General features: G+C 33.8%; 1 protein-coding gene across 3 annotated transcripts in view; it reads left to right on the forward strand.

Annotated features, from left to right (window-relative positions):
- The window catches only part of CENPK (centromere protein K), a 37,057-nt gene extending 14,684 nt beyond the window's left edge, over positions 1 to 22,373 (forward strand). For 2 of the 3 annotated variants that reach the window (XM_069556303.1, XM_069556304.1), the window contains exons 4-10: positions 2,300 to 2,372; positions 6,493 to 6,539; positions 11,636 to 11,718; positions 11,814 to 11,912; positions 12,241 to 12,367; positions 18,221 to 18,274; positions 21,500 to 22,373. In XM_069556303.1, coding sequence (XP_069412404.1) covers positions 2,300 to 2,372; positions 6,493 to 6,539; positions 11,636 to 11,718; positions 11,814 to 11,912; positions 12,241 to 12,367; positions 18,221 to 18,274; positions 21,500 to 21,658 — 642 coding nt within the window. In that variant the 3' untranslated portion in view covers positions 21,659 to 22,373. Of the gene's footprint in view, positions 1 to 2,299; positions 2,373 to 6,492; positions 6,540 to 11,635; positions 11,719 to 11,813; positions 11,913 to 12,240; positions 12,368 to 18,220; positions 18,275 to 18,434; positions 18,602 to 21,499 lie in introns of those variants that run through there. The other variant, XM_069556305.1, reaches the window with a different exon arrangement.
- Positions 22,374 to 25,456: the final 3,083 nt, after the last annotated feature.

A 25,456-nucleotide genomic window follows, 5' to 3' on the forward strand; every position in this document is an offset into this window, starting at 1 on the left:
TGCCAGGGACCAACCCTGCAAGCAGGCCTTTAAGGATAATTTCAGGCTTGCTTAGTTTATTCTTTTCAGCATGTCTATTTGTTTCAAAACTTAAGTGTTAAAGCTCAGTCCATTTTCTAAAGCAAGAAATTAGATATTTAAATGGGAAAATGGTAGGATTTCTCAAATTTTTAAAAAGTCACTTTAGAAATACTACTCTTTTCTTTGTTAGAAAGGGTTTAATTTTATAGCAGTATCAGATGTAATTTGCATATTTGCCTCACCTGGGCTTTAAAAGGTAAGAGCTGAGTTTCATCTATAGTATGAGGTTAAATTATATTTTTTAATAGGTTAGAAAAATGAGTGTCAGTAATTTTATGTGTTTTGGTCTAATATGTTCAGGAAAAGTGATATAGAGTCCTTATCATTTTGATAGTTTTGCCTAGTTTAAATGCTACTTTTTAAGAATTTGATATTCTTTTATAGTAATAATAATTAGCATTTATAAGTGACTTTATAGTTCTCAAAACACTTTTTTACATTCTTGTTTAATCTCTAAGAAAATTATGTTAAACTCTTCTTTGGTAAAAATTTGTAATACCTGTAGATGCATTTTTATATAATTAAGTAAATCTTTCAAAGAGACTAGGTTTTTCCATGTGACTATTCAACAGCCAATGTTATGATCCAGAGTAGGGTCTTTAAGCTTCCTGATTGTATTTTAAATATTGATTAAACAAGAGTACTTGAGGGACTTACCTGGTGGTGCAGTGATTGGAATCTGCCTGCCAATGCAGGGGCTGTGGATTTGATCTGTGGTCTGATCTGTGGGTCCAGAACTAAAATCCCACCTGCTGGAGCTCAACTAGACCCTTGCACTGCAGCTACTGAAGTTAGTGCACTCTAAAGCCCGTACTCTGTAACAGGAGAAGTTCCTGGTCCCTGCGACTAGAGAAAGCCCAAGCTCAGCAGCAAAGAGCCCAGGCACCAAGGCAAAGACAAAGCACAGCCAAAAATAAACATGTAAATTTTAATTATAAAAAAAAGAGTACTTGGTAACTTTTTAATATAGTTATTACAGGAATACTTACTGCCTTTAAAAAAATATTTATTTACTTATTTTTTATCTTTGATTGTGTTGGGACTTGTGTGTGAGGGTTTTTCTCTAGTTGGGCAGAGCAGGGGCTGCTCTTTAGTTGTGATATGTGGGCTTCTTGTTATGGTGGCTTCTCTTGTTGTGGAGCATGGGGCTCTAGGCACACAGGCTTCAGTAGCAGTGGTTTGAGAGCTCTAGAGCACAGGCTCAGTAGTTGTGACACATGGGCTTAGTTGTTCTGTGGCATGTGGGATCTTCCTTCACCAGGGTTTGAACCAGCATTCCATACATTGCAAGGCGGAGTCTTAATAACTGGACCACCAGAGAAGCCTCCCTATTGCATTTTTGAAATGTAAGTTTTTTTAATCTATTTGGCTGCCTATAAAAATTATGTAGAAGAGATTAAAATGTTCTGAAATTTAAGCATGTGTTAGTTACTCAGTTGCATCTGACTCTTTGCAACCCTGTGGACTTTAGTCCACCAGGCTCCTATGTCCATGGTGCTTCCCATGCAAAAATACTGGAGTAGGTTGCCATTTCCTTCTCGAGAAATTTAAGCATACATACATGTTAATTTTATGGTCTAATCTGGCAACAGATTTATCACATAGATTTGTAATTTTAAAGATTAAAATGATTGGAATCACCTAATATCAGAAACATTTATTCTAATTTATTTTGGGCTAAAGGGATATACAATTTACAAACTTTGGTATAGTAAAACTTTATTTGTGTATGTATGTGTGATTTGTGGAATAAGTCTCATTTTATAATTGTTTTTTTATATATGTATTTAAACTTATTTTTAACTCAGTTAAACTAGTTGCAATTTTTCTAAAAGTGCATAGAAAGGGGAAAAAAGAGCATCTTTCAAGCAAATTTGCCCCCCAAAATCGGCAAGAAATAGCATTTTTTAAAAAAAGAATATTACTTCAGAGAATAAACTTAAGGTACTTAGGTTCTTTTAGGTTGAGTGGTGAAATTAGAAATGATCATTTGTAGGACTGTATTGCTGCTATAATGGCAATTTATAGGCTATAATTAATGTGATTTAAAGGAAAATTATGTTGGGAGTGATAATTTTTTATAGTTTAGATGGATGTTACATTAGCCACTTATTTTAGGGACTTGTACTAAAGTATTAAGACTGTTTACACATTCATCTATGAATAGATATGAATATTCCATAGGAAATAACTTTGTTTTATTCTCTTCTTTTAATAGCTCTCATTATTAATTATGCAAGTGAAATGTTTGACTGCTGAACTTAGTCAGTGGCAAAAAGAAACTCCTGAAAGTAAGATTCTTATTTTTAGATTTATATTTTTATAAACAAATTAATGTTGAATTAATTTAATGATCACAAGAAGAATTCAAGATGTATTTAACTTTCTTGAAATTGGTCTAAATTCCATTGCTATAAGGAAGTCACCTTATTTTTATTTTTTTACACACAGAATTTCATACTTCTTTATTATTATAGATGAGCATGTCTGCCTCGCATTAGAATATAGTAATCTTGATTATGGAGACTTTATTATAGCTATCACTTTATTCTCATAGACACTATTTTATATGCTCAGTAGAAACTGTATTGTTTCCTAATGAATCAAACTTACATAGTGGAAGAGAGAAATTATTTTAGAGACTTGAATTAAAAGCTGCACACATTTTATGTTGCCTTTTGATTTGTCCAACGGTATTTTTGCCTTTAGTTGAGAAACAGAAAATTACTTAAAAATCTGTGGTTATAATACCCAGCTAGGAGATATTTTTCAGTTATTAAAGATTTCATTCCTTTAAGTGGTATGTATGTCTGTATTCGATCTTTTATATAGATTGTACTCTCTTTTTTTGTTTAGGTCTCCCTTCTGCTTTCTTCTACCCCTCTGTCTCTTTTCCAACTTTATTTCTTAGTTTCCTCTCCATTTTCTTCCAGTTATCAGGATTCTTTTTTCTCATTCTCTTCCTAAACAGTTTTATCTGCATTCTTGTTTTAAACTGTTAGGTTGATGCAAAAGTAATAGCAGTTTTGCAGTGTTGAACTTTGCCATTTAATATTGGAATATAATCTTAAATAAATGTGGTTATATTATACATTTAATGCACATTTGTAGCTTTATGTATTTTTTGCTAACGACATTACTTGCTCTTTATTTTATATTTATTTTAGACTAGGGAAATGGTGTTAGACAAAAAGGAAATTTGAGTGATTTTTCTTATATGAGTTTGGAATGTTGATGAAGCAGCAGAGATAATTTGCAGCATCAACAATGCATTTTTCTCAGGAACTGCTAATAAACATATAGTGCAGTGGTGGTTCAAGAAGTTTAGCAAAGGAGATGAGAGCCTTGAAGATGAGGAGCACATGGCCGGCCATCAGAAGTTGACAACAACTAGTTGAAAGGATCATTGAAGCTGATCCTCTTACAACTACACAAGAAGTTATGGCAGAACTCAGTGTTGGCCATTCTATGGTTGTTCAGTATTTGAAGCAAATTGAAAAGGTGAAAAAGCTCGGTAAGTGAGTACCTCGTGAGCTGACTCAAAGTCCAAAAAAATCATCATTTTAAGTGTTTTCTTACTGTATGCAACAACAATGAACCATTTCTCAATCGGATTGTGATGTTTAATGAAAAGTTGATTTTATATGACAGCCAGTGATGACCAGCTCAGTGGCTGGATCAACAGGAATCTCCAAAGCACTTCCCAAAGCCAAATTTGCCCCAAGAAAAGGTCATGGTCACTAGTGGTCTGCTGCTGGTCTAATCCAGTACAGCTTTCTGAATCCTAGTGAAACTATTATATCTGAGAAGTGTGCTCAGCAAATTGATGAGATGCACTGAAAACTGAAGCACCTGCACTGGCATTGATCAACAGAAAGGGCCCAGTTCTTCTCTGTAACAACACCTGACTGCACAGTGTACAACCAGTGCTTCCAAAGTTGAATGAACTGGGCTATGTTGTTTTGCCGCATCCACCATATTCACCTGATTTCTTGCCAATGGATACCACTTCTTCGAGCATCTTGACAACTTTTGCAGGGAAAACGCTTCCACAACCAGCAGGAGGCAGAAAATGCTTTCTGAGAGTTTGTCAAATCCTGAAGCCCGGATTTTTATGCTACAGGAATAAACTAACTTATTTCTCATTGGCAAAAATGTATTGATTGTAATGGTTCCTATTTTGATTAATAAAGATCTGTTTGAGCCTGGTTATAATGATTTAAAATTTATGATCTGAAACTGCATTTATGTTTGCACCAACCTAATATTATGTTCATGCCAATGTCCACCATTGTTTTATGTCTTCTCTACCACCTAGTAGTCTTTTTAATTTCAGCACCTCTGATACGTATGTATATACAATTATGATTTTAATTTATATTCAACCGTATATCTTGTTGCCTCCTCTAGCATTATATTGGGCATCTCAAAGACCGCTCATACTCTAAAATGTTGGTGTTCAGTAATTTTTGCTTCTTACTCTCTATCTATTTCAACATTATATTTTTCTGCTCCTATTTAAATGTGTTATGTCTGTATTAATGACTTCTACATTAGTTTGTTAGTGCTGCCATAACAAAGTAGCATGACTGAGTTGCTTAAACAACAGAAGCTTTTTTCCTCCCTCACAATTCTGGAGGATAGAAGTCCAAGATCAAGGTGTTGGCAAGGTTGGTTTCTTCTGAGGCCTCTCTTCTTGGCTAGTAGACTGCGTACCATCTTCTTCCTGTGTCTTCACATGGTCACCCATCTGTGTTCTAATCTCTTTGTATAAGAAAGCCATTCATAACGGAGTAGGGTCCACCCTGTTGACCTCATTTTAACTTAATTATGATCCAGCCCCAATACAGTCATGTTTTGAGGTACTAGAACTTAGGATGTCAAAATATGAATTTTGGTGGAGTGGGAATGGATAGAAGAATAGGGAGAGGACACAAAATTTCCATAGCTTTCGTGTCTATATATCCAAAGAAGACTTCTCTGTAACATCACACTTGTATATCTCTCTACCTTCCAGACGTCTAATAATCTTACATAAAGACCTTGTACTGCTAGCACATTGAATTGTTGGTCAAATATCCACCTTGCTTAAGGTTGTGAATCCCATAGGCTGCCACACTGGAAAGATTTTTAAAATCTTTATATTCTTAGAGCCTGCCATATTGGTTGAAATGATTGTTTGAATATGAAGTGCTACTTTTGGTCACATTTGTCAAAAGGGAGATTTTTAAACTTTATATTCTTAGGATCCTTTTCATTGTATAGCTATCCCAGGGCTGCCTATAATTAGTCCTATTTAATTCTACAGGGCCTATGAATTACATCTCTTTTCTGTTAGAAAACCCTCTAGCATGGAAGAAAGCTTAGAAAGTTTCCAGTAGCATATCATTTGAGAAATTTTAGTAGCACTTTATTAGGAAAAATAAATTTAGTATAAGAATTGAACTTTTGTAAATAAAAGGATTTGATTTTGCTGCTGCTGCTAAGTCGCTTCAGTCGTGTCTGACTCTGTGTGACCCAATAGATGGCAGCCCACCAGGCTCCTCTATATGAAATTAAAATGGAATATTAATTTATATTCATCAGACTGGCAGAATTTTTAGAAGAGTTTATAATATTTTTGCTGTTTCTTAGTCATTGTTCCCAGAAAATGAAAAAAAAAAAAGAATCTAGCATACTATTTTAAAATTCAAAATACTCATTTTCTTCTGTGAAATTTACTTTCTGGGAATCTATCCCACAGAAATGAAAGAATCAACGTATAAGGACATAAATAAAAGAATGTTTCATGCATCATTGTTTTTTGAGGCTAAACTCTAGACACAAAGTTAGTGCTCAATCAGTAGTGAAATTGCTCAACACATTTGATGAATTTACCCTGTGGATTATTATGCAATGATTTAAAATTATGAATTTGACTTACTCCTGATGAATACACAGGCTTTCCATATGGGTTTTGTTGAGTGAAAATAAGAGTAATGTGTATGATATGATATCATTCTTGTAAAACTGGGAATGACAAAATTAATAACCCTTTTTTTGTATATGTACAAATATGCGTATACTGTATACATTGGAACTATGTTTGTATGCATAGAATCATTTAACCACAGAGAAATATTTAAGAAACACTGTAGATAATTTTGTTTTTGATGGATTGGGAAAATAAGAGAAAAAGGCACTGAAAACAAAATGTGAAAATATCACATTTGTCTAATGTGATATATAATTTGGCTATATATGTAAAGGTGTTAAATAAAAATGTTTATAAAAATTTTACACATCTCATAAACATTCTATTGTAAATAAATGAAAAGCGAAATTGTTATCTTAGAAACTACAAAATCAAATTCTTGATTTTTGAGAGATAACTAAGTATATGTATAATTTTTGTTTGTTTTGTTCCTATAGTGATTCCCCTGAATGAAGAAATTCTGGTAACATTAGGAAAAGAAGAGGTAAGTCACTGAATGAATTTGTAGTAACCCCAAATAGCTTATGACAAGAAGTGTTTTTAATAAGTTCATGCCATAGCGAGTGAGATAAAACCACTTTAAAATTGTATTAATTATGTTTTATTGAATAGGATTCTTCAGATTGTTTGAGTTTTGAATTAAATATGTAAACTTTACTCTTATATTTAATTTTTGTTGATTAAACTTCAAATGCTAAAAGTTTACATATAACTAAGCGATTATACATACATATCTGTCGTTAAAACTTAACATAAAGGTCAGTAAAGATGTTTTTAAAAGCATCAGTTTATTAGATCGAAGTTTAGGAGATAAGATAGAAGCAAATAAGAATTTTAAACAAAGTTGTAGAGCATTGAAATAGATAAATATCTGTATTCTTAGAGACAGAATCTGCCCAGTAGAACTGAAGAAAGGCTTTGGATTTGAGGGAACCTGGTACTTGAAAATTCAGGGTTCAACTGTAGAGCTTAAAATAAGATTTCTTTAAAGTAAGAACAGACCACTAGACCTTCTCTCTCTCTCTTGCAATCAAGTGGCTAACTTTGACCCACACACCTGAAAACTGGAGGCATGTTATATGGAGACATTAAACTATTGAGGCTTTGACCTTAACACACCAGGTTTAATAAGGTTGGTGTGAGGTCAAAAGTCAGAAAGTTCAAGTTAACATTTTTATACTGTGTGGTGGAAGTACCAGCTCCTTCTCTTGATCTATCTACAGGGGTCCTTTGTTGTTGTTAAGTTGCAAAGTTGTGTCCCAGTCTCTGCAACCTCATGAACTGTACCATGCCAGGCTTTCCTCTTCTTCACTATCTCCCTGAGTTTGCTCAAACTCATGTCCATTGAATCAGTGATGCCATCCAACCGTCTCATCCTTTGTCGCCCCCTGCTCCTCTCGTCCTGTCTTTCCCAGCATCAGGGTCTTTTCCATTGAGTTGGCTCTTCACATCAGGTGGCTAAGTATTGGAGCTTCAGCTTCAGCACCAGTCCTTGCAATGACTATTCAGAGTTGATTTCCTTTAGGGTTCCTAAAGTATGGTATAAAAGTAGCCTCAAACTGGAGTTAAAATAGTCTCTGGAAAATATAAATGGCCCTAGAAAAAAGGTCTATAAGTATTAATACAGGGGAGTTCCCAGTGGAAAGCAGGATGGATGTTCATCAAAAAGTAATTTATGAGTGGAGTTTGTTTTTGAGCTTTAAATGTGAATTAAAACTCACATTTCTTTAATGAAACATGAAACAAATTTCATTCAGCATAGTGTTGGAGGTCTGAGACTCAGCAATCACTCAAGAAAAAGATAGAAAGAATCCAAATTGGAAAAGAAGTAAAGCTATTACTGTAGCTATTACATGTAGATGACATGATATTATACATGGAAAATCCTAAAGACACTACTAGAAAACTACTAGAACACTTCAGTGTATTTGGTTAAGTTTCAGGATACAAAATTAATAGAAACATATTACATTTCTCTACACTAACAAGGAACTAATGTAGGCATGTAAGACAGTCTAGAAAGAACCCCACACATTTTTGGTCATTTAATCTACAACAAAGGAGGCAAGAATTTACAATGGGGAAAAGACAGTCTCTTCAGTGAGTGGTGTTGGGAAAACTGGACATCCATACATAAAAAAATAAAACTAGAACATTTTCTATCACCATATATAAAGTAAACTCAAAACAGATTAAAGACAGAAAAGTAAGACCAGAAACCATCAGTCTCCTAGAGGAAAATATGGGTAGAACAGTTCAGTCGCTCAGTCATGTCCAACTCTTTGCGACCCCATGAATCGCAGCACTCCAGGCCTCCCTGTTCATCACCATCTCCCAGAGTTCACTCAGACTCAACGTCCATTGAGTCCATGATGCCATCCAGCCATCTCATCCTCTGTTGTCCCCTTCTCCTCCTGCCCCTAATCCCTCCCTCCCAGCATCAGAGTCTTTTCCAATGAGTCAACTCTTCACATGAGGTGGCCAAAGTACTGGAGTTTCAGCTTTAGCATCATTCCTTCCAAAGAAATCCCAGGGCTGATCTCCTTCAGAATGGACTGGTTGGATCTCCTTGCAGTCCAAGGGACTCTCAAGAGTCTTCTCCAACACCAAAGTTCAAAAGCATCAATTCTTCGGCGCTCAGCCTTCTTCACAGTCCAACTCTCACATCCATATATGACCACAGGAAAAACCATAGCTTTGACTAGACGGACCTTTGTCGGCTCTGACAAAATCTAGCAATGTGTTTTTAGCTTTGTCTCCTAAGGTAAAGGAAATAAAAGCAACAGTAAACAAATAGGACCTTATTAAATTTAAAAGCTTTTGCACAGCAAAAGAAAACATCAGCAAATGAAAAGACAACCTACTGAATGGGAAAGTACATTAGCAAATGCTATGACTGATAAGAGGTTAATATCTAACTTATATAAATGACTTATACAAGTCAACATAAAAAACAGCTAGGACTTCCGTAGCAGTGTCCTGGTTAAGACTGCATTTCCACTGCAGGGGCCTGAATTCAATCCCTGGTCGGGGAAGTAAGATCCTGAATGCCACATGGTAATGCCCCCCCAAAAAGCGAAAAAACAAGCTGATTAAAATGATAATACCTCATGCTTGTCAGTATGACTATTGTCAAAAAGAATACAAATAAGGAATGCTGAGGACATGGAGAAAAGGGAACCCTCAAACACTGTTGGAAACATAAATTGGTGTATCCTCTGTGGAAAACAGTATGGCAGTTTCTCAAAAAACTGAAAGTAGACTACCATATTACCCAGCAACTCCACTCCTGGGTATATATCTGAATAAAACAAAAATACTAATTCAGAAAGATACATGCACCTCATTGTTCATCAGTTCAGTCACTCAGTCATGTCCAACTGTTAGTGACCCATGGACTACAGCACTCCAGGCCTCCCTGTCCATCACCAACTCCGGGAGCTGATTCAAACTCATGTCCATCGACTCAGTGATGCCATCCAACCATCTCGTTCTCCGTCATCCCCTTCCCCTGCCTTCAATCTTTCCCAGCATCAGGGTCTTTTCCAGAGAGTCAGTTCTTCACATTCAGGTGGCCAAAGTATTGGAGCTTCAGCTTCAGCATCAGTACTTTCAGTGAATATTCAGGACTGATTTCCTTTAGGATGGACTGCTTGGATCTCCTTGCAGTCCAAGGGACTCAAGAGCCTTCAACACCACAGTTCAAAAGCATCAATTTTTCGGTGCCCAGTTTTGTTTATGGTCCAACTCTCACATCCATACATGACTACTGGAAAAACCATTGCTTTAACTAGATGGACCTTTGTTGACAAAGTAATATCTCTGCTTTTTAGTATACTCTCTAGATTGGTCATAGCTTTTCTTCCAAGGAGTAAACGTCTTTTAATTTCATGGCTGCAGTCACCGTCTGCAGTGATTTTGGAGCCCAAGAAAATAAAATCTGTCACTGTTTCCATTGTTTCCCTATCTATTTGCCATGAAGTGATGGGACCAGATGCCATGATCTTAGTTTTCTTAATGTTGAGCTTTAAGCCAACTTTTTCACTCTCCTTTTTCACTGTCATCAGGAGACTTTTTAGTTCTTTGCTTTCTGCCATAAGGGTGGTGTCATCTGCATATCTGAGGTTATTGATATTTCTCCTAGCAATCTTGATTCCAGCTTGTGCTTCATCCAGCCTGGTGTTTCACATGATGTGCTCTGCATATAAGTTAAATAAGCAGGGTGACAATATACAGCCTTGACCACTCCTTTCCTGATTTGGAACCAGTCTGTTGTTCCATGTCCAGTTCTAACTATTGTTTCTTGACCTGTATACAAATTTCTCAGGAGGCAGGTAAGGTGATCTGGTATTCCCACCTCTTTAAGAATTTTCCATAGTTTGATGTCATCCACATAGCCAAAGGCCTTGGCATAATCAGTAAAGCAGAAGTAGATGTTTTTCTGGAACTCTTGAATTTTTGATGATATAGATGTTCAAGCTAGATTTAGAGAGAGAGCTTTCTTTTTTTCTAATACAGGCTTTTAGTGGTGTAAATTCTTACCTGAATACTTCTTTTGCTTTATTCCAGAAAGTTTAGTCTTGCTTTTATTTTCAAATAGTTCATCATAATTTTTTATTTTTCTGAAGATTGTGTTTTTGACCCATGGATTATTTGCATCTTTACTTGTACTTTTAGCATCCAAATTTTCACATTTTTTTCAAATAAATTTTTTTATTATTAGTTTAAGTCCATTATTGGACCATATTTAATGTACTGTCAGTGTTGTTTATATCATACCTAAAAATGCCATCCCTGCTCCTCATTTCTGTACTCTTGCTTTGACCTATTTTTACTGTATTGTATTTATCCCTCTCTGGAGTTTCAAGTTTGTTTTCTTCTTTTGGATTCCCCTCTTTGTTCTGTTCACTTTTGCATCCCTGACTCCTTCAACAGTGCCTGGGTTAACAGTTGATCAAGAAATATTTGTTGAATGAGTGATACTCATCTGTGTCTGTTTAGTATAGTCTCCTTAGAAAAGAGACCTACCTAATATGCCTGGTTACTGAAAATTTTCCACTGAATTGCCTTTCAGTATGAAATTGCAATTTATTGCTCAAAACCTCTTATATCTTCTAATTTAACAGTGAAATATTATACAGAACTTAGTTCAGTTCAGTTGCTCAGTTGTGTCTGACTCTGTGCGACCCCATGAACTACAGCACGCCAGGCCTCCCTGTCCACCACCAACTCCCGGAGTCCATCCAAACCCATGTCCATTGAGTTGGTGATGCCATCCAACCATCTCATCCTCTGTCGTCCCCTTCTCTTCCTGCCCTCAATCTTTCCCAGCATCAGGGTCTTTTAAAATGCGTCAGCTCTTTGTATCAGGTGTCCAAAGTATTGGAGTTTCAGCTTCAACATCAGTCCTACCAATGAACATTCTAATACCTGGTGTATATTTCTGTTTCAAAGACTTTTTTGCTAGCCTTTTTTTGCCGTTAATTTCTGAATGTATATCCTAGTATGTAAATTTCACTATTGTTCAGATATATAACTATCTACAAGATTAAACAATTAATTTTAATTATTTTGTTCTAGTTCCAAAAATTGAGACATGATCTTGAATTGGTGCTATCTACTATTCAGTCAAATAATGAAAAATTAAAGGAAGATTTAGAAAGGTATATTTATATTATAATTACCATTAGTCTTTTCCGTGTATTGAATTAGCATTAATGTTTTATTTGACTATTGTTTTGTTTTTTCACATTCAAAGGGAGCAAAAATGGTTGGATGAACAGCAGCAAATATTGGAATCTCTTAATGTAATACAAAATGAATTGAAACAGCAGGTTGTGACATTTTCTGAATCAAGGTATTGACTTTGTGTTCTAGGTTTTCAAAATAGGAGAAATTATTTACTTTTTTATGTTATATGAAATGCATAGATGAAAAGCAGGTGAATTTTACCAGAAATTGTCTTACCCTGACTTTTACTAATTGTTAAAAGTTATATAATCTTTTATTAATAATTTGACTTAGTTTTCCTATGTTAAATAGACTATTTATCTCATAAAGCTAGTTGTTTGATTTGAGCAATGAAGTTTGAACAGTGTTTGATTAATTTTATGAGTAACCAATTCTTTATTCCTAAGTATTTTATCAACAAATTAATTCTCTTAATTAAAAAAAAATCTTTCTAGAATTTTTAATGAGCTGAAAACAAAAATGAGTGATATAAAAGAATATAAGGAGAAACTCTTGGTTACCATGGGTGAGTTTCTCGAAGACCATTTTCCTCTGCCTGATAGAAACGTTAAAAAGAAAAAGGTAAGTTGTAGAGAAGACATTCAGATATGAAATTGTTTTAGTAGGTTCAAATGTAAATTTTCTGATGAATTTTCTTGTTTAATATGCACTTCAAAGATATAAATTTGCATCCCTTGTGGCTCACACGGTAAAGCATCTGTCTGCAATGTGGGAGGCCTGGGTTTGATACCTGGGTTGGGAAGATCCCCTGGAGAAGGAAATGGCAACAGACTCCAGTACTTTTGCCTGGAAAATCCCATGGATGGAGGAGTCTAATAGGCTACAGTCCACAGGGTCACAAAGAATCAGACACGACTGGGTGACTTCACTTTCTTTCTTTCTTTCTTTCTTTTTTTTCTTTTCAAAGATATAAACAAATAGGTATGTGTACAGAAGTACTCCATCATCATGTTATGGTATTTATTGAAAAATTAGAAGGAATCTAGTTATTCAATAAACTAAATAAATATATATTTTTTACATTGTATTCATATAGTGGAGAAAATGGAGCTTTTCAAAATAATGTATTGAACACTATCAAAGGAATTGATGAAATGCTCACAAATTTTCGTTAGAGGATAAAGCATAGATGATTAAATTGTATACCAAAAAGTCTAATTGGTACCAAAAAATGTAATAGTGCTTTATGCCTGGGGCTAAGATTGTAGATGAGACTTGTTTTTGTTTTCATTTTCATTATTTTCCAAATTTTCTATAATAAACATGTAACTTAAAATCAGAAGATACCTATACCTATGAGGTAAGTTATTGACTATTTTAATAGTAGTTATGATGAAATAAACTTTTTTCACAAAAGCAAATAAATATTTCATTGGTTGACAGAAAGTTGGAAACAAGCACTTTAATTCATTTTTAAAAAGCAAAACAGGGTATAAATAATAAGAACTTGTGGGTGTAGGATAGGCATTGAAACTGGATCCAGAATGATCTTTCTAAAACTTTACATATTTAATAATTTATTTAATCATATATTTTAAAATATGCATATTTTAATCTTTTCATTGTAAAACTTTTTTTTTTTTCCAATTTTGATGCCACCCTCTGGGATGAAGTCTATAAACTCCTTAGAGTAATGAATTTGTGTTCTGGACTTTGTCCATCTCTGTAGCCTTCTTTCCATCTTTATCCATCTCTTGCATGAGTCCATTCATCCATGCTATTGGAGCAGATGTACAATTTGACCTGTCACTTTTTTGTGCCTTCTACATGCTGTTCCCTCTGGTTACAAAAGAGTTCCTATCTGATGAGGATAGTAAATTCCTTCTTAAAGCAACTCAAACAACATCTTTTGTATGAGGCATTAAGTGAAGTTGAGGTGTCATCTTATTAGCATTTATTATATGATTTTGTAGTAGCAATTTATGCCTCTCTCTTCACCTACCATGCTCTGTGAGCTGCTTGCTTCATTTAATTCATATTTGTATTTGTACTGTCTTTCATACCTATTGTAGTACCTCAGTTCATATTTCTTGAGTGACTGTGTGCAGTCTAGGGAAAGGAGAAAGTTTTGTTTTCTTATAATCTGTGTTTATTTATTCTTCTCTTTCTTTTTGTAACTATCAGTAGGCTTTACATTTGTTATGGAATATTTTTCTGATTCTGTTATTATTTATACCCGTTAGTCATTTCTGAAATTGTTGACAGCCTTCTGTTAACCATTTCAGTTAATTTAGGATCCCTTATGTCTTAATGATCATAATCTTAACTCAGTGATTTATTTCCTGATTCTAGTCTCCCATTTTCTAACTGTTTTTTTTTGTTTTTTTTTTAACCTCTTAAGGTTCTCCTCTAATAGAACCAGAGATTTGAGATATTCTTAAAAGGAAGCATTCATTACCAGAAGCTATCATGAATTTGTTAAGTCATATTGGATAAGCTCAGTTTTTTTAAATGAAGTATATGAACTGTTGATACATATTACAAAATGATAGGTTACTTTCTCTGTCAAGCTAGAAAAATGGATGTATTAGTGGGCTCAAGCTGCTATAACAAAATACCAAAGATTAGGTGGCTTAAACAAAAGAAATTAATTTTCTCATAGTTTTGGCAGCCAAAAGTCCAAAGTGCCATCAGTTTATTTAAAATAAGTAAATTGTATTATTTATTTTTAACTTTCCCGGTTTTATTGCATTTATATTTTGTTCTATACCATCATTCACATATGCATTTAGTCTTTATTGTACATTGTTAGATTCCATTCTTATCATATTTTACCTTTCATTTTTAAGTTTTTAAGTTTAATCCATTGTTTGCTATGATGGATTTCTTTAACAAGTAATTTGTTCAAGAAGAATTCCTGGGTGTTTTATTTTTGAAATTTTAACTGCTGACATTGTTTGCTTTATAATTAGAGGCTTATCTTTGGCAGAGATTTTAAAAAATCACAAGACTTGGTAGTGGGTTTCTCCATTTTTCTTAGAAATGGTTTCTCCACATTTCTTGGAAATGTGCTGTGGAGAAGTTGAGGCCAGCCTGCAGATGTTTTCTGGCATGACTACTTGCCTGAAAGATTCTTTATGTCTGACCTTCAGTAACTTAATGAGGATATGTCACCATGTTGATCATTCAATATCTGTTTTGCTTTGATGATATATTGTTTCTTGGGGCAGATTTAGGTCACATTTCATTTCATGGAAATATATTTTATACTGCTTTTGTTGTTCAGTCGCTAGGTAATATCCAACTCTTTGTGACCTCATCTTCTCTGTCCTTTACTATCTCCCTTAGTTTGCTCAAACTCATGTCCATTGAGTCAGTGATGCCATCCAACCATCTTATCCTCTGTCACCACCTTCTCCTCTTGCTCTCAATCTTTCCCAATATCAGTGTCTTTCCCAAAGAGTCAGCTCTTCACATCAGGTGGCCAAAGTATTGGAGCTTCAGCTTCAGCATCAGTCCTTCTAATGCGTATTCATGGTTAATTTCCCTTAGGTTTGACTGGTTTTATTTCTTTGCTGTCCTAGGGACTCTCAAGGGTCTTCTCTAGCACCATAGTTCGAAAGCATAAATTCTGTGGTGCTCAGACTTCTTTATGGTCCCACTTTCACATCCATGCATGGCTACTAGAAAAATCATAGCTTTGAGTATATGGATATTTGTCAGCAAAGTGATGTCTCTGCTTTCTAATATGCTGTCTAGGTTTGTCATAGTTTTTCCTCCAAGACAGAAGCATCTTTTAATTTCATGGCTGCAGTCACCATCTGCAGTGATTTTGGAGCCCAAGAAAATGAAATCTGTCAATGTTTCCAGTTTTCCCCCATTTATATGCCATGAAGTGATGGGACCAGATGCTGTGATCTTCATTTTTTGAATGTTGGGTTTTAAGCCAGCCTTTTCACTCTGCCCTTTCACATTCTTCAGGAGGTTCTTTAGTTCGTCTTCACTTTCCGCCATTAAAGTGGTATCCTTTGTATAACTGAGTTTGTTGATACTTCTCCCCGCAATCTTGATTCCAGCTTGTGAATCTTCTAGCCCAACATTTAGCATGATGTACTTACTCTGCATATAAATTAAATAAGTTAGGGTGACAGTTTACAGCCTTGGCGTATTCCTTTCCCAGTAACGCTGAACCAGTCTGCTGTTCCATATCCAGTTCTAACTGTTGCTTCCTGTCCTGCATGCAGGTTTCTTAGGACCCAGGTAAGGTGGTCTGGCATTTCCATCTTTTTAAGAGTTTTCTACAGTTTGTTGTGATCCACACAGTCAGAGGTTTTCATGTAGTTAGTGAAGCAGAAATAGATTTTTTTAATAATTCCTTGCTTTTTCCATGATCCAGTAGATCTATGCAATTTGTTCTTTATTTCCTCTGTCTTTTCTAAATCCATCTTATACATCTGGAAGTTCTTGGTTCACATACTGCTGAAGCCTAGCTTGAAGGATTTTGAGCATCATCTTACTAGTATTTGAAAAGAGAGCAGTTGTAATATAATTTGAATATTCTTTGGCATTGCCATTCTTTGGGATTGAAATGAAAACTTATCTTTTCCAGTCCTGTGGCCACCACTGAATTTTCCAAATTTGCTGGCATATTGAGTGCAGCACTTTCATAGCATCATCTTTTAGGATCTGAAATAGCTCAGCTAGAATCCCATCATTTCCACTAGCTTTATTCATAGTAATGCTTCCCAAGGCTCATTAGACTTCACACTCCAGGATGTCTGGTTCTAGGTGAGTGACCACACCGTTGTGGTTAGCTAGGTCATTAAGACCTTTTTTGTAAAGTTCTGTGTATTCTTGGTACTTAATCTCTTCTGTTTCCTTTAGGTCCTTGCCATTTCTGTACTTTATTATATGTTGTTATATTGCCTTTATTTTATAATTATATTGCCATTTGTGTCTTTTATTATATGCTTATGATATATCTTCCCTGGGGCTCAGACGGTAAAGCGTCTGCCTGCAAAGCAGGAGACCAGGGTTCAATCCCTGGGTCTGGAAGATCCCCTGGAGAAGGCAATGGCAACCCACTCCAGTATTCTTGCCTGGAAAATTCCATAGACTGAGGAGACTGGTAGGCTACAGTCCATGGGATCACAAAGAGTTGGACACGACTGAGCGATTTCACTTTCACTATATCTTGATGTTTAAACATTTTTTGTTTCCTTTTATTATAATTTTTCTCTGCATTTTCTTTGATTGTCTCAAACTTTTATATTTTTATCTGTGCCTAGCTGCTTCTTATTTCTTTATCAGTTTGGTAATTGTGTATGCTTTCATCACTAGTGAATCATATGCTACTTTTTACCTCTCTTCCATTTAGTAAGGTATTAGGGGAACAGGAGATGATGATCTCCAGCTTTACCATCTTTACTCAGTAATCACATTTGTTTTTGTCAGGATTATTTTGCTGTTTCTTTTATATATTTCTATTTCTATAAGACCTTATAAGGACTCTGTGGTAATCTTTGCCTGTTGTCAGGAAAGTACTGGATTTCACTATAGTAGGAAATATAGTTAATTGAATGTCTGAACTCAGAAGCTCCTGATTTCACTTAGTATTGTCTTGGAAGATTTCCCGTAGAACCTTATCCTATTGAACATTTTTAGCAGTAATTTGGATAAAGAGGTAGAGAACATAGTCATCAAAGTTTATAAACGATATGAAACTGAAGAGGATTAGAGAGTAAATTTATTGGATGACAAAATTAAAACTGAATTTTTTAATTGCCATGATAAAATAGGATAGTCCAAATAAAATAGAACAATATTTAGTGGTGGAACTTAGAATATCTTTCTTGGGTTAAAACATTAAAAAAGAATAAAGGAGACATATCTTAGCTAGATACAGTGAAACTCTAGAATGGAACTGGAATGAGATCTATTCTCTGTCATTCCAGGAAAAAAAGAACTAGTGAGTTGAGTTAATATTAGGAACCATCATGAACTGTGAAAAGATGAGCAAATCTCCCCAGGAAGCAAGTTTTCTCTCCTGAAACTATCAGTGCAGTCTGAAATGTCATTTGCTTGGATATTTTGATTGGGGAGGTTCAGAAATTAGATTTACATTTATATGGGTATATACAATCTGTGTAATATACTTTACCCATTATTTATTTATAGATAGGTAGGTAAATAGTCTAAATTGTATGTTTTAGTAATTACGAAAGACTTCCCTGTCTTAGAGATTGTTTCAGTTGTATTTTTATGAACCTTAACGTTTAGTACAACAGGTTGTTTTCTTTCAGAATTCTTTTAAAGTAATCTCATTTTAAATGTTTGGTTTTAGTATATCTTGTATCATTGCAATTGAGAGATATTAATTTAAAAGATTTTTTAAAAATTTAAATAAATAGTCTAATAGCCTGCCATTGTCAGAACTGAAATTTTAATTTCTTATTATTCACACTTTCCTCAAAGAAAAACATTCAAGAATCAACTGCACAGCTGATAACACTGCATGATATGTTAGAGGTAAGTGTTTTGTGTAGTTGTTTTGTTTGAAGATTTGTCTTGAAGATGTCTTGATTAGTGATTTATGGACAATTATACAGAAACTTGGGGCTTCCCAGGTGGATCAGTTGTAAAGAATCCACCTGCCAATGAAAGAGATGAGTGTTTAATCCCTGAACAGGGAAGATCCCCTGGAGGAGTAAATGGCAACCCTCTCCAGTGTTCTTGCCTGAAAAATTCCAATGGACCGAGGAGCCTGACCAGCCACAGTGTATGGGAATTGCAAAATTTGGATGCAACTGAGTGACTAAGTACAGGTACATACTCCGGTTTGAAAAAGAAAAAAATGCTGCTTTAGTTTTTAAGGTATAAACCAAATTTTATTACATATATTAATTTATCTTTAGTATAAAATTAGTTTCTATTTTTTGTGTAGTAAGAAAGAATATTTTTTAAGAGAAGATGAAACTAAAATCTTACCCTTAATTGTATTCCAGATTATTACTTTAAGAAAATTTTTCTTTCTGGCTTGCTTCACTCTGTATAACAGGCTCCAGTTTCATCCACCTCATTAGAACTGATTCAGATGTATTCTTTTTAATGGCTGGCAAAACCAATACAATATTGCAAAGTAATTAACCTCCAATTAAAATAAATCTATATTAAAAAAAAGAAAATTTTTATGATGTTATTTAGTATCTACACAGTGAAACCCTTTGCTGTTATGTAATCTATACGTGTTTTCTCTGCCTGACATTTGCTTTTTTTTTTTTTTACAAATATCTTTGACCCTTAAAAAAAAGGGTTCAAAGATATTTTGAACTTTGGCCAAGTTATCAACTAAAGTATTAAATACTTTAGATCTTGATATGATGACCTATTGCAAGTTGGGTGAACAGAAAGGTAGATGGTCTATGAAGAGCTGTTTAACAATCAATGTGGGTTTTTAAAATGAGTGATAAGTTTAGAACAAAGTGATTTCAGAAAAGTTGCTTCATAGTAATTTTATGAAAAGTCTTTATCTAGTTAAAGTCTTCATTTATCTAGGTAAGTGTTTTTGATACTAACGTCTTTAGCTAAGTGGTTTTGGTACCTCTACCTTCCTGTTCACCCAATTTGGAATAAGTTGTCATATCAAGATCTAAAGTATTTAATATAGTTGATAATTTGGCCAAAGTTCAAAAACTTTTTTTAAGGGTCAAAGATATTTGTGAAAAAAAAGTAAATGTCAGGCAGAGAAAGCATGTATCTTTGATACCTCAGGATTTCTTAATATAGATTATTATTACTTTGAACAGCAAAATACAAATATTTTTTAGATTGTAATTTGAATCTTTCAGCATATTCCAATTTACTTACAATTTATACTGAAACTAAAACTACCATTTCTCATGGATGACTTGACATTTTTTAAAATAAAGATTGTCATATATATGGCAAATATTGACAGTTAATGCAGAAATACATCTGTAATTTTTGAATAGTGTACTATGAGATACCATATAAAGCTTAGATTTAGAAACCATTACATACCAAGTCTTGTATTATCAATGATAATTGTAAACTAAATTTATACTGCTGTTCAGTGAAAAGTAAAATAATATAAACATATTGACTTTAAAGTAGAATTTTTAACATTTAATTATTTCTGGCATTTACTAGGATTTTGATTGATATTATTTTATGTAGCAGTGAAAAGTAAGATTTTAAATTATATTAAAATGTGAGCAGTTGCTCTAAAATGGAAATAATATCTTATTCTCTTATGATAATACCTAAAAGAAATGAGACCAACAGCTTTCTTCTCCAGGATGTGGTTCTTGAAATAACTAAAGTTAGAGAATTCCCTGGTGGTCTGGTGATTAGCATTCTGGGTTTTCACTGCCACAGTCCGTGTTCAGTCCCTGGTTGAGGAACTGATATTCTACACTGTCACAGCCAAAAAAAAAAAAAAAAAACCAAGCTAAAATTTATGACAGGTGAAATTTTTCTTTAAGAATTATAATGTTAAAAAACAAGAATAGAGAATCATGAAATGTGATTGAGATGAGAACTGAATAGTTTAATTATATTTCTATGACACATTTACTGTTGTTAGCTGTTAAGTCATGTCCGACTCTTTTATGACCCCATGGACTATAGCCCGCCAGGCTCCTTTGTACATGGGATTTTCCAGCAAGAATACTGGAGTGGGTTGCCATTTTCTTCTCCAGGGGATCTTCCCTACCCAGGGATCAAATACACGTCTCCTGCATTGCAGGCAGATTCTTTATTATATGGTATAAATTTTATTTTTCCTTTTCTGTGTTTCTTAAAATAATGTCTTTACGTGAAAACTTTGGCATGGCAGTTTGAAGATATGGATTCTAATTCATTATCTTTTACTAATTATGTACCCCTTGAATCTTTTAACCATTATGAATCCTGGTTTTGTAATTTTTGAAGGCACTTTGTGGGAGCTGAGGAGGTAGAGTAATAATTGATACATATTTAACATTTTTCACTATATCTCATAGAACATTAATGTTCAGATATTAATGTGTGTTTCTTACACAACTTTTCTAATGCCCTGAATCTGGGAAAGATGGGTCATTCTCAGTGCATATTAGCATCTTTCTTGAGCTTATTTAACCACAGGATCCTGTTACTCCATGCTAAGAGCATTGCTAGGGAGACCAATTTCATGGAATGTAGTTCAAGAAATATTAGTCTTATATAATTTACTACAGGTATTGAAAACTTCTCAGTATCCTTAGTGAAGAGATCAAAGTGTTTAAGATAATTTGAAGAAATAATGATGATAGAATTTTTGTTTTGAAGGTTTATCAGATGAATAAGTGGCTTTGAGTAGAGGGGGAAGGTTGGTGTTTTCTCTTTCCCTGAAATATTAAGACATGTATGCAATTTTTTGAACTTTTTTTTTAATCTGAAGAAATGGTTATAACCAAATTTCTAACATAAATTATTAATCTTGAGGGGGAGAATTGTAAATGCTTTTTAACGAGTTTTTAGGAAATATTTTAAAAATTCAGGTACAAAGATTCATTTTAAAGCTATTTCCATTTAGTAATATTTGTAGTTTTTTTTAAAAAGAGAATCAGCTATTTAATACATAGAAATTATGATTAAACAATTATTCAAAGAAAAGAGATCAACATTCTTTGGTTAAAAAAAAAACTGCTTTAATATATCTGTATCAATTTTTTTTCCCAAGTAAGATATATCTTGAATGGTGTTTTTTCCTAGATTCTTTTAAATAGATTATTTGGTGTTCCACATGACCCATATGTCAAAATTAGTGATTCTTTTTGGCCACCTTATATTGAGCTGCTCCTGCGTAATGGAATTGCCTTGAGACATCCAGAAGATCCAACCCGAATAAGATTAGAAGCCTTCCATCAGTAAAAAGATGGTGTTTTTCTCACATAGTACGTAAAGAATCTTGTCATTCAAGGATAATGGAAACACTGAGAACTGCTTGAATAAAAAATGTTATTTGCTAATCAAAGCGCATAATATAGTCCATTTTCCTTTCTTGCTTAAAATGACTCATGCTGCCATCTACTATTCATTTAAAAATGATAGCTTCATAGTCAGTCAATGCTTTTGTGTTTTCAACTGAGTTGACAAGAATGTAAGTAAAAGACATTCTAGACTTTATAATACTTTAAATATACCTTACTTCTGCACTATTCTTTGGAAAATTCTTTGTTAATTATATTCCTAATGTAATATTTTTCTTTTAAAATATATGCCAGTTTATTTTATGCATTTTGAGTTCTATTTGGTGCTTATATCCTTTAAATTTATAAATTATGGTGAAAGGCCATAATTTGCTGGAGGTTAAAAAACTGACTTAATATCTAATGTATAATGTAGCCTAATTTTTAAGTATATAGTACATCTGTTCCATGTATACTACAATATTTCTAGGTTTGTTAAAGATTGGAATATTAAAAAATAATGAATAAAGGTAGCATGAAAGCTATTTTAATGTGTATTATAAGTAATATATATATTAAACCTTTCTTGATTCTGTTAATTATTGCTAATGATATTGTGTTCGTGAAATTTTGTTAATCCTCTGTGACTTTTCTGTAAATAAAATTCTCATTTAAAATTCTCTAGCTTTTTTGGGGGTGTGGCATGATATTTTAGTAAATAGCCTTTATCATAGGTAGATAAGTGACAATATAATTATACTACATATAAGGTAAACTAGAGAATTCCAAACACTTTTTGTGTCATTAGTTTTCAGAGTGGACTTGATGTATATTTTTATTTTTGAAATTGATTTCTACTGCATTGTATTATTCAAGTTTTTTATTTACCTTGAATACTAAGTCTCTCTTAAAACAGGCAAAAACTTACAAGTATACCATGTCCCTTTTGTAACAAATACAAATACTGTTATATTTTAGAAAACTTGTAAGTTCTTTCTGGGGAAGATGACATACAAAAATACCTTCCTAGAATACTCTAGTTGAGATTCAAAGGAATGAGCAACTTACTATTCCTTGAAGTTACTAGAAAAAGGCAAAATGGTGCTGGCAGTAAAAGTTTTGACAGTATTTCTACAAAGCAGATAATACTGTTGTCTGTGAACGTCTCTGTGTTGCAAATTACAGAAATAAATAGATAAAAGCAGTAAACAATTTGATGATTTTTTGATAAGTCTTGATTTCACATTTATGTAATTTATTTATTACTTTTGGTGTACTGAGTCTTCATTGCTGTGCGGGCTTTTCTCTAGTTGCAGCAAGCAAGGGCTACTCTCTAGTTGTGGTGCACAGGCTTCTCATTGTGGTGCTTCTCTTCTTGCTGAGCATGGGCTCTAGGGTGCATGGGCTTGTGTAAAGTTTTAAAGAAAACTATGATGATTGCATCCTACTTTTTAATTTGCTAACCCAGCCTTCTTATATAGCAGTTTTTTGCCCACTTTTCATCTCAATCATAAACAAAGTAAATTACAGTAGAATTAGTCTTGATTTGTACCCCATCTAAGCTTACAGGCCTCGAAGGGTTTTTTTTGTTGTTGTTGTTGTTTTGTGTGTGTGTGGTTTTGAGTATGTTGGAGAAAAAGTTTCAGTTTTTGAGAACCTGTATGTAGGGGCCATCACTATTGATCCCAGGAACATTAAGAGGGTAATGAGTATTCTGAATAACTGTTCTCCTAAATGTTATAAATTAGATGAACTGGACCAATTTTATGAAAGACACAGCCTACTAAAATTCACACAAGGAAAATTTGCCACTTTGTATAAGCTTATGTATTAAAGAAACTGAAAATAGTTATTAAACTTTCAAAACAGAAAACATCAGACCCAAATGGTTTCACTGGTGAACTCTATCAAATATTTGAGATGAAAATGATGAAAATTCAGTACAGTCTGTTCCAAAAAATAGAAGCTTATTCTTTCTATGAGGCTGGCATTACCCTAATACCAAAACCAGACATACATTATCCTAACACTAAAACCAAAGACTTTTAAACAGATATCTTTTATGAACACAGGCACAAATATCCTCAACAAAATAATCAAATTCAACAGTATATTAAAAGGATTATGCATCCAGCCAAGTGGTATTTATTCCAAATATTCAAGACTGGTTCAACATTCAAATATCAATTAATGTAACGCATATATTCTCAAAATAGAAAGTAGAAAAATCATGATGACACCAATAGGTTATTAAAAAGCTATATGACAAAATTGAATACCTATTCATGATGAAAGCTCTCAGCAAGCTAGAAATAGAAACTTCCTTAGCTTGATAAAGAACATCCACAATCTTGTACACTATTACTTATTCTTTAAAAAAAAAATTATAGAAAACACAGCTAACATGCTTAATGGTGAGAAACCAGATACTTTTTCTCTAAGATCAGGAACAAGGCAAGAATATGTTCTCTCACCAGTGCTATTCAGCATTGTACTGGAAGTTGAATAAATTTATATGGAAAGACAAAAGGCGCAGAATATCTGCCATAATGAAGAAGAACAATGTGGAAGAACTGACAGCAACCTTAAGACTCATTGTAAATCTGTAGTAACCAATATTGTAAAGTTGGTGCAAAATCAAATAACGGATCACTGGAACAGAATAGAGAGCTCAGAAGTAGACCCATACAAATATGATCAGCTAATCTTTGACAAAGAGGAAATGCAATCCAATGGAGAAAGCTCTGTCTTTTTCAACAAATGGTGATAGAACTGTACATGCACACACAAAGAAAGAAAACTGGGCACTGCCATAGTGATGTTACACCTTTAAATTAACTCAAAATGAATCATAGACCTAAATATAAAATGCACAACTACAAAACTTCTAGAAAATAATAGAAAATCTAGTGTGACTTTGAGTTTGGTGAAGACTTCTTAAAAAATTGATAACTGGATTTTATTAAAATTGAAACTTTTTCTGTTAAAAACACTGTGGGAAAAAAACAGGAAAAAATGTCTGCAGAACACATATATCAAAAAGATAAAAGAACTCACCAAAATACAGTAAACTCAACAATAAGGGCAAACATCCCAATTAAAAAGAGGGCAAAATGTCTCAACTGACTCCTGTCCAAACAAGATAAACAGCAAGTAAGCAGATGCAAAGATTTCCACATTGTATGTCATCAAGAAAATGCAAATTGAAAAACAATGAGATAGCGCTAAATACCCATTAGAATGACCAAATGCTGACAGTGTGGAGCAACAGGAACTCATTTATTGCTGGTGGGAATGCAAAATACAGTCATTTGGAAAAAAATGTACTAAGCATACTCTTAATATACAATCCACCAATTATGCTTCTTGGTATTTACCCAAATGAGTTGAAAACTTACATTCACACAAAACCTTGCACACCAATGAGTTTAACAGCCTTTTTCATGATTGTCAAAAATTGAAAGCAATCCAGATGTTCTTCAATAATTGAATGGACAAATCATGGGACAATGGATTACAGTGGATTATTCAGATATAAAAAGAAATGATCAAGCCACAAGAAAGGATGAAGGGAACTTAAATGCATATTCTTAAGTGAAAGAAGGCAATCTGAAAAGCCTACATACTGTATGATTCCAGCTGTATGATATTCTGGAAGAGGCAAAAATATGAAGACAGTTGAAAGATGATTGATTGTGGTTTTAGGGGATTGGTAGTGGGTGGAGAAGGCGATGGCACCCCACTCCAGTACTCTTGCCTG

Source organism: Ovis canadensis, chromosome 16 (assembly GCF_042477335.2).
Source record: "Ovis canadensis isolate MfBH-ARS-UI-01 breed Bighorn chromosome 16, ARS-UI_OviCan_v2, whole genome shotgun sequence".
Classification (NCBI taxonomy): Eukaryota; Metazoa; Chordata; class Mammalia; order Artiodactyla; family Bovidae; genus Ovis; species Ovis canadensis.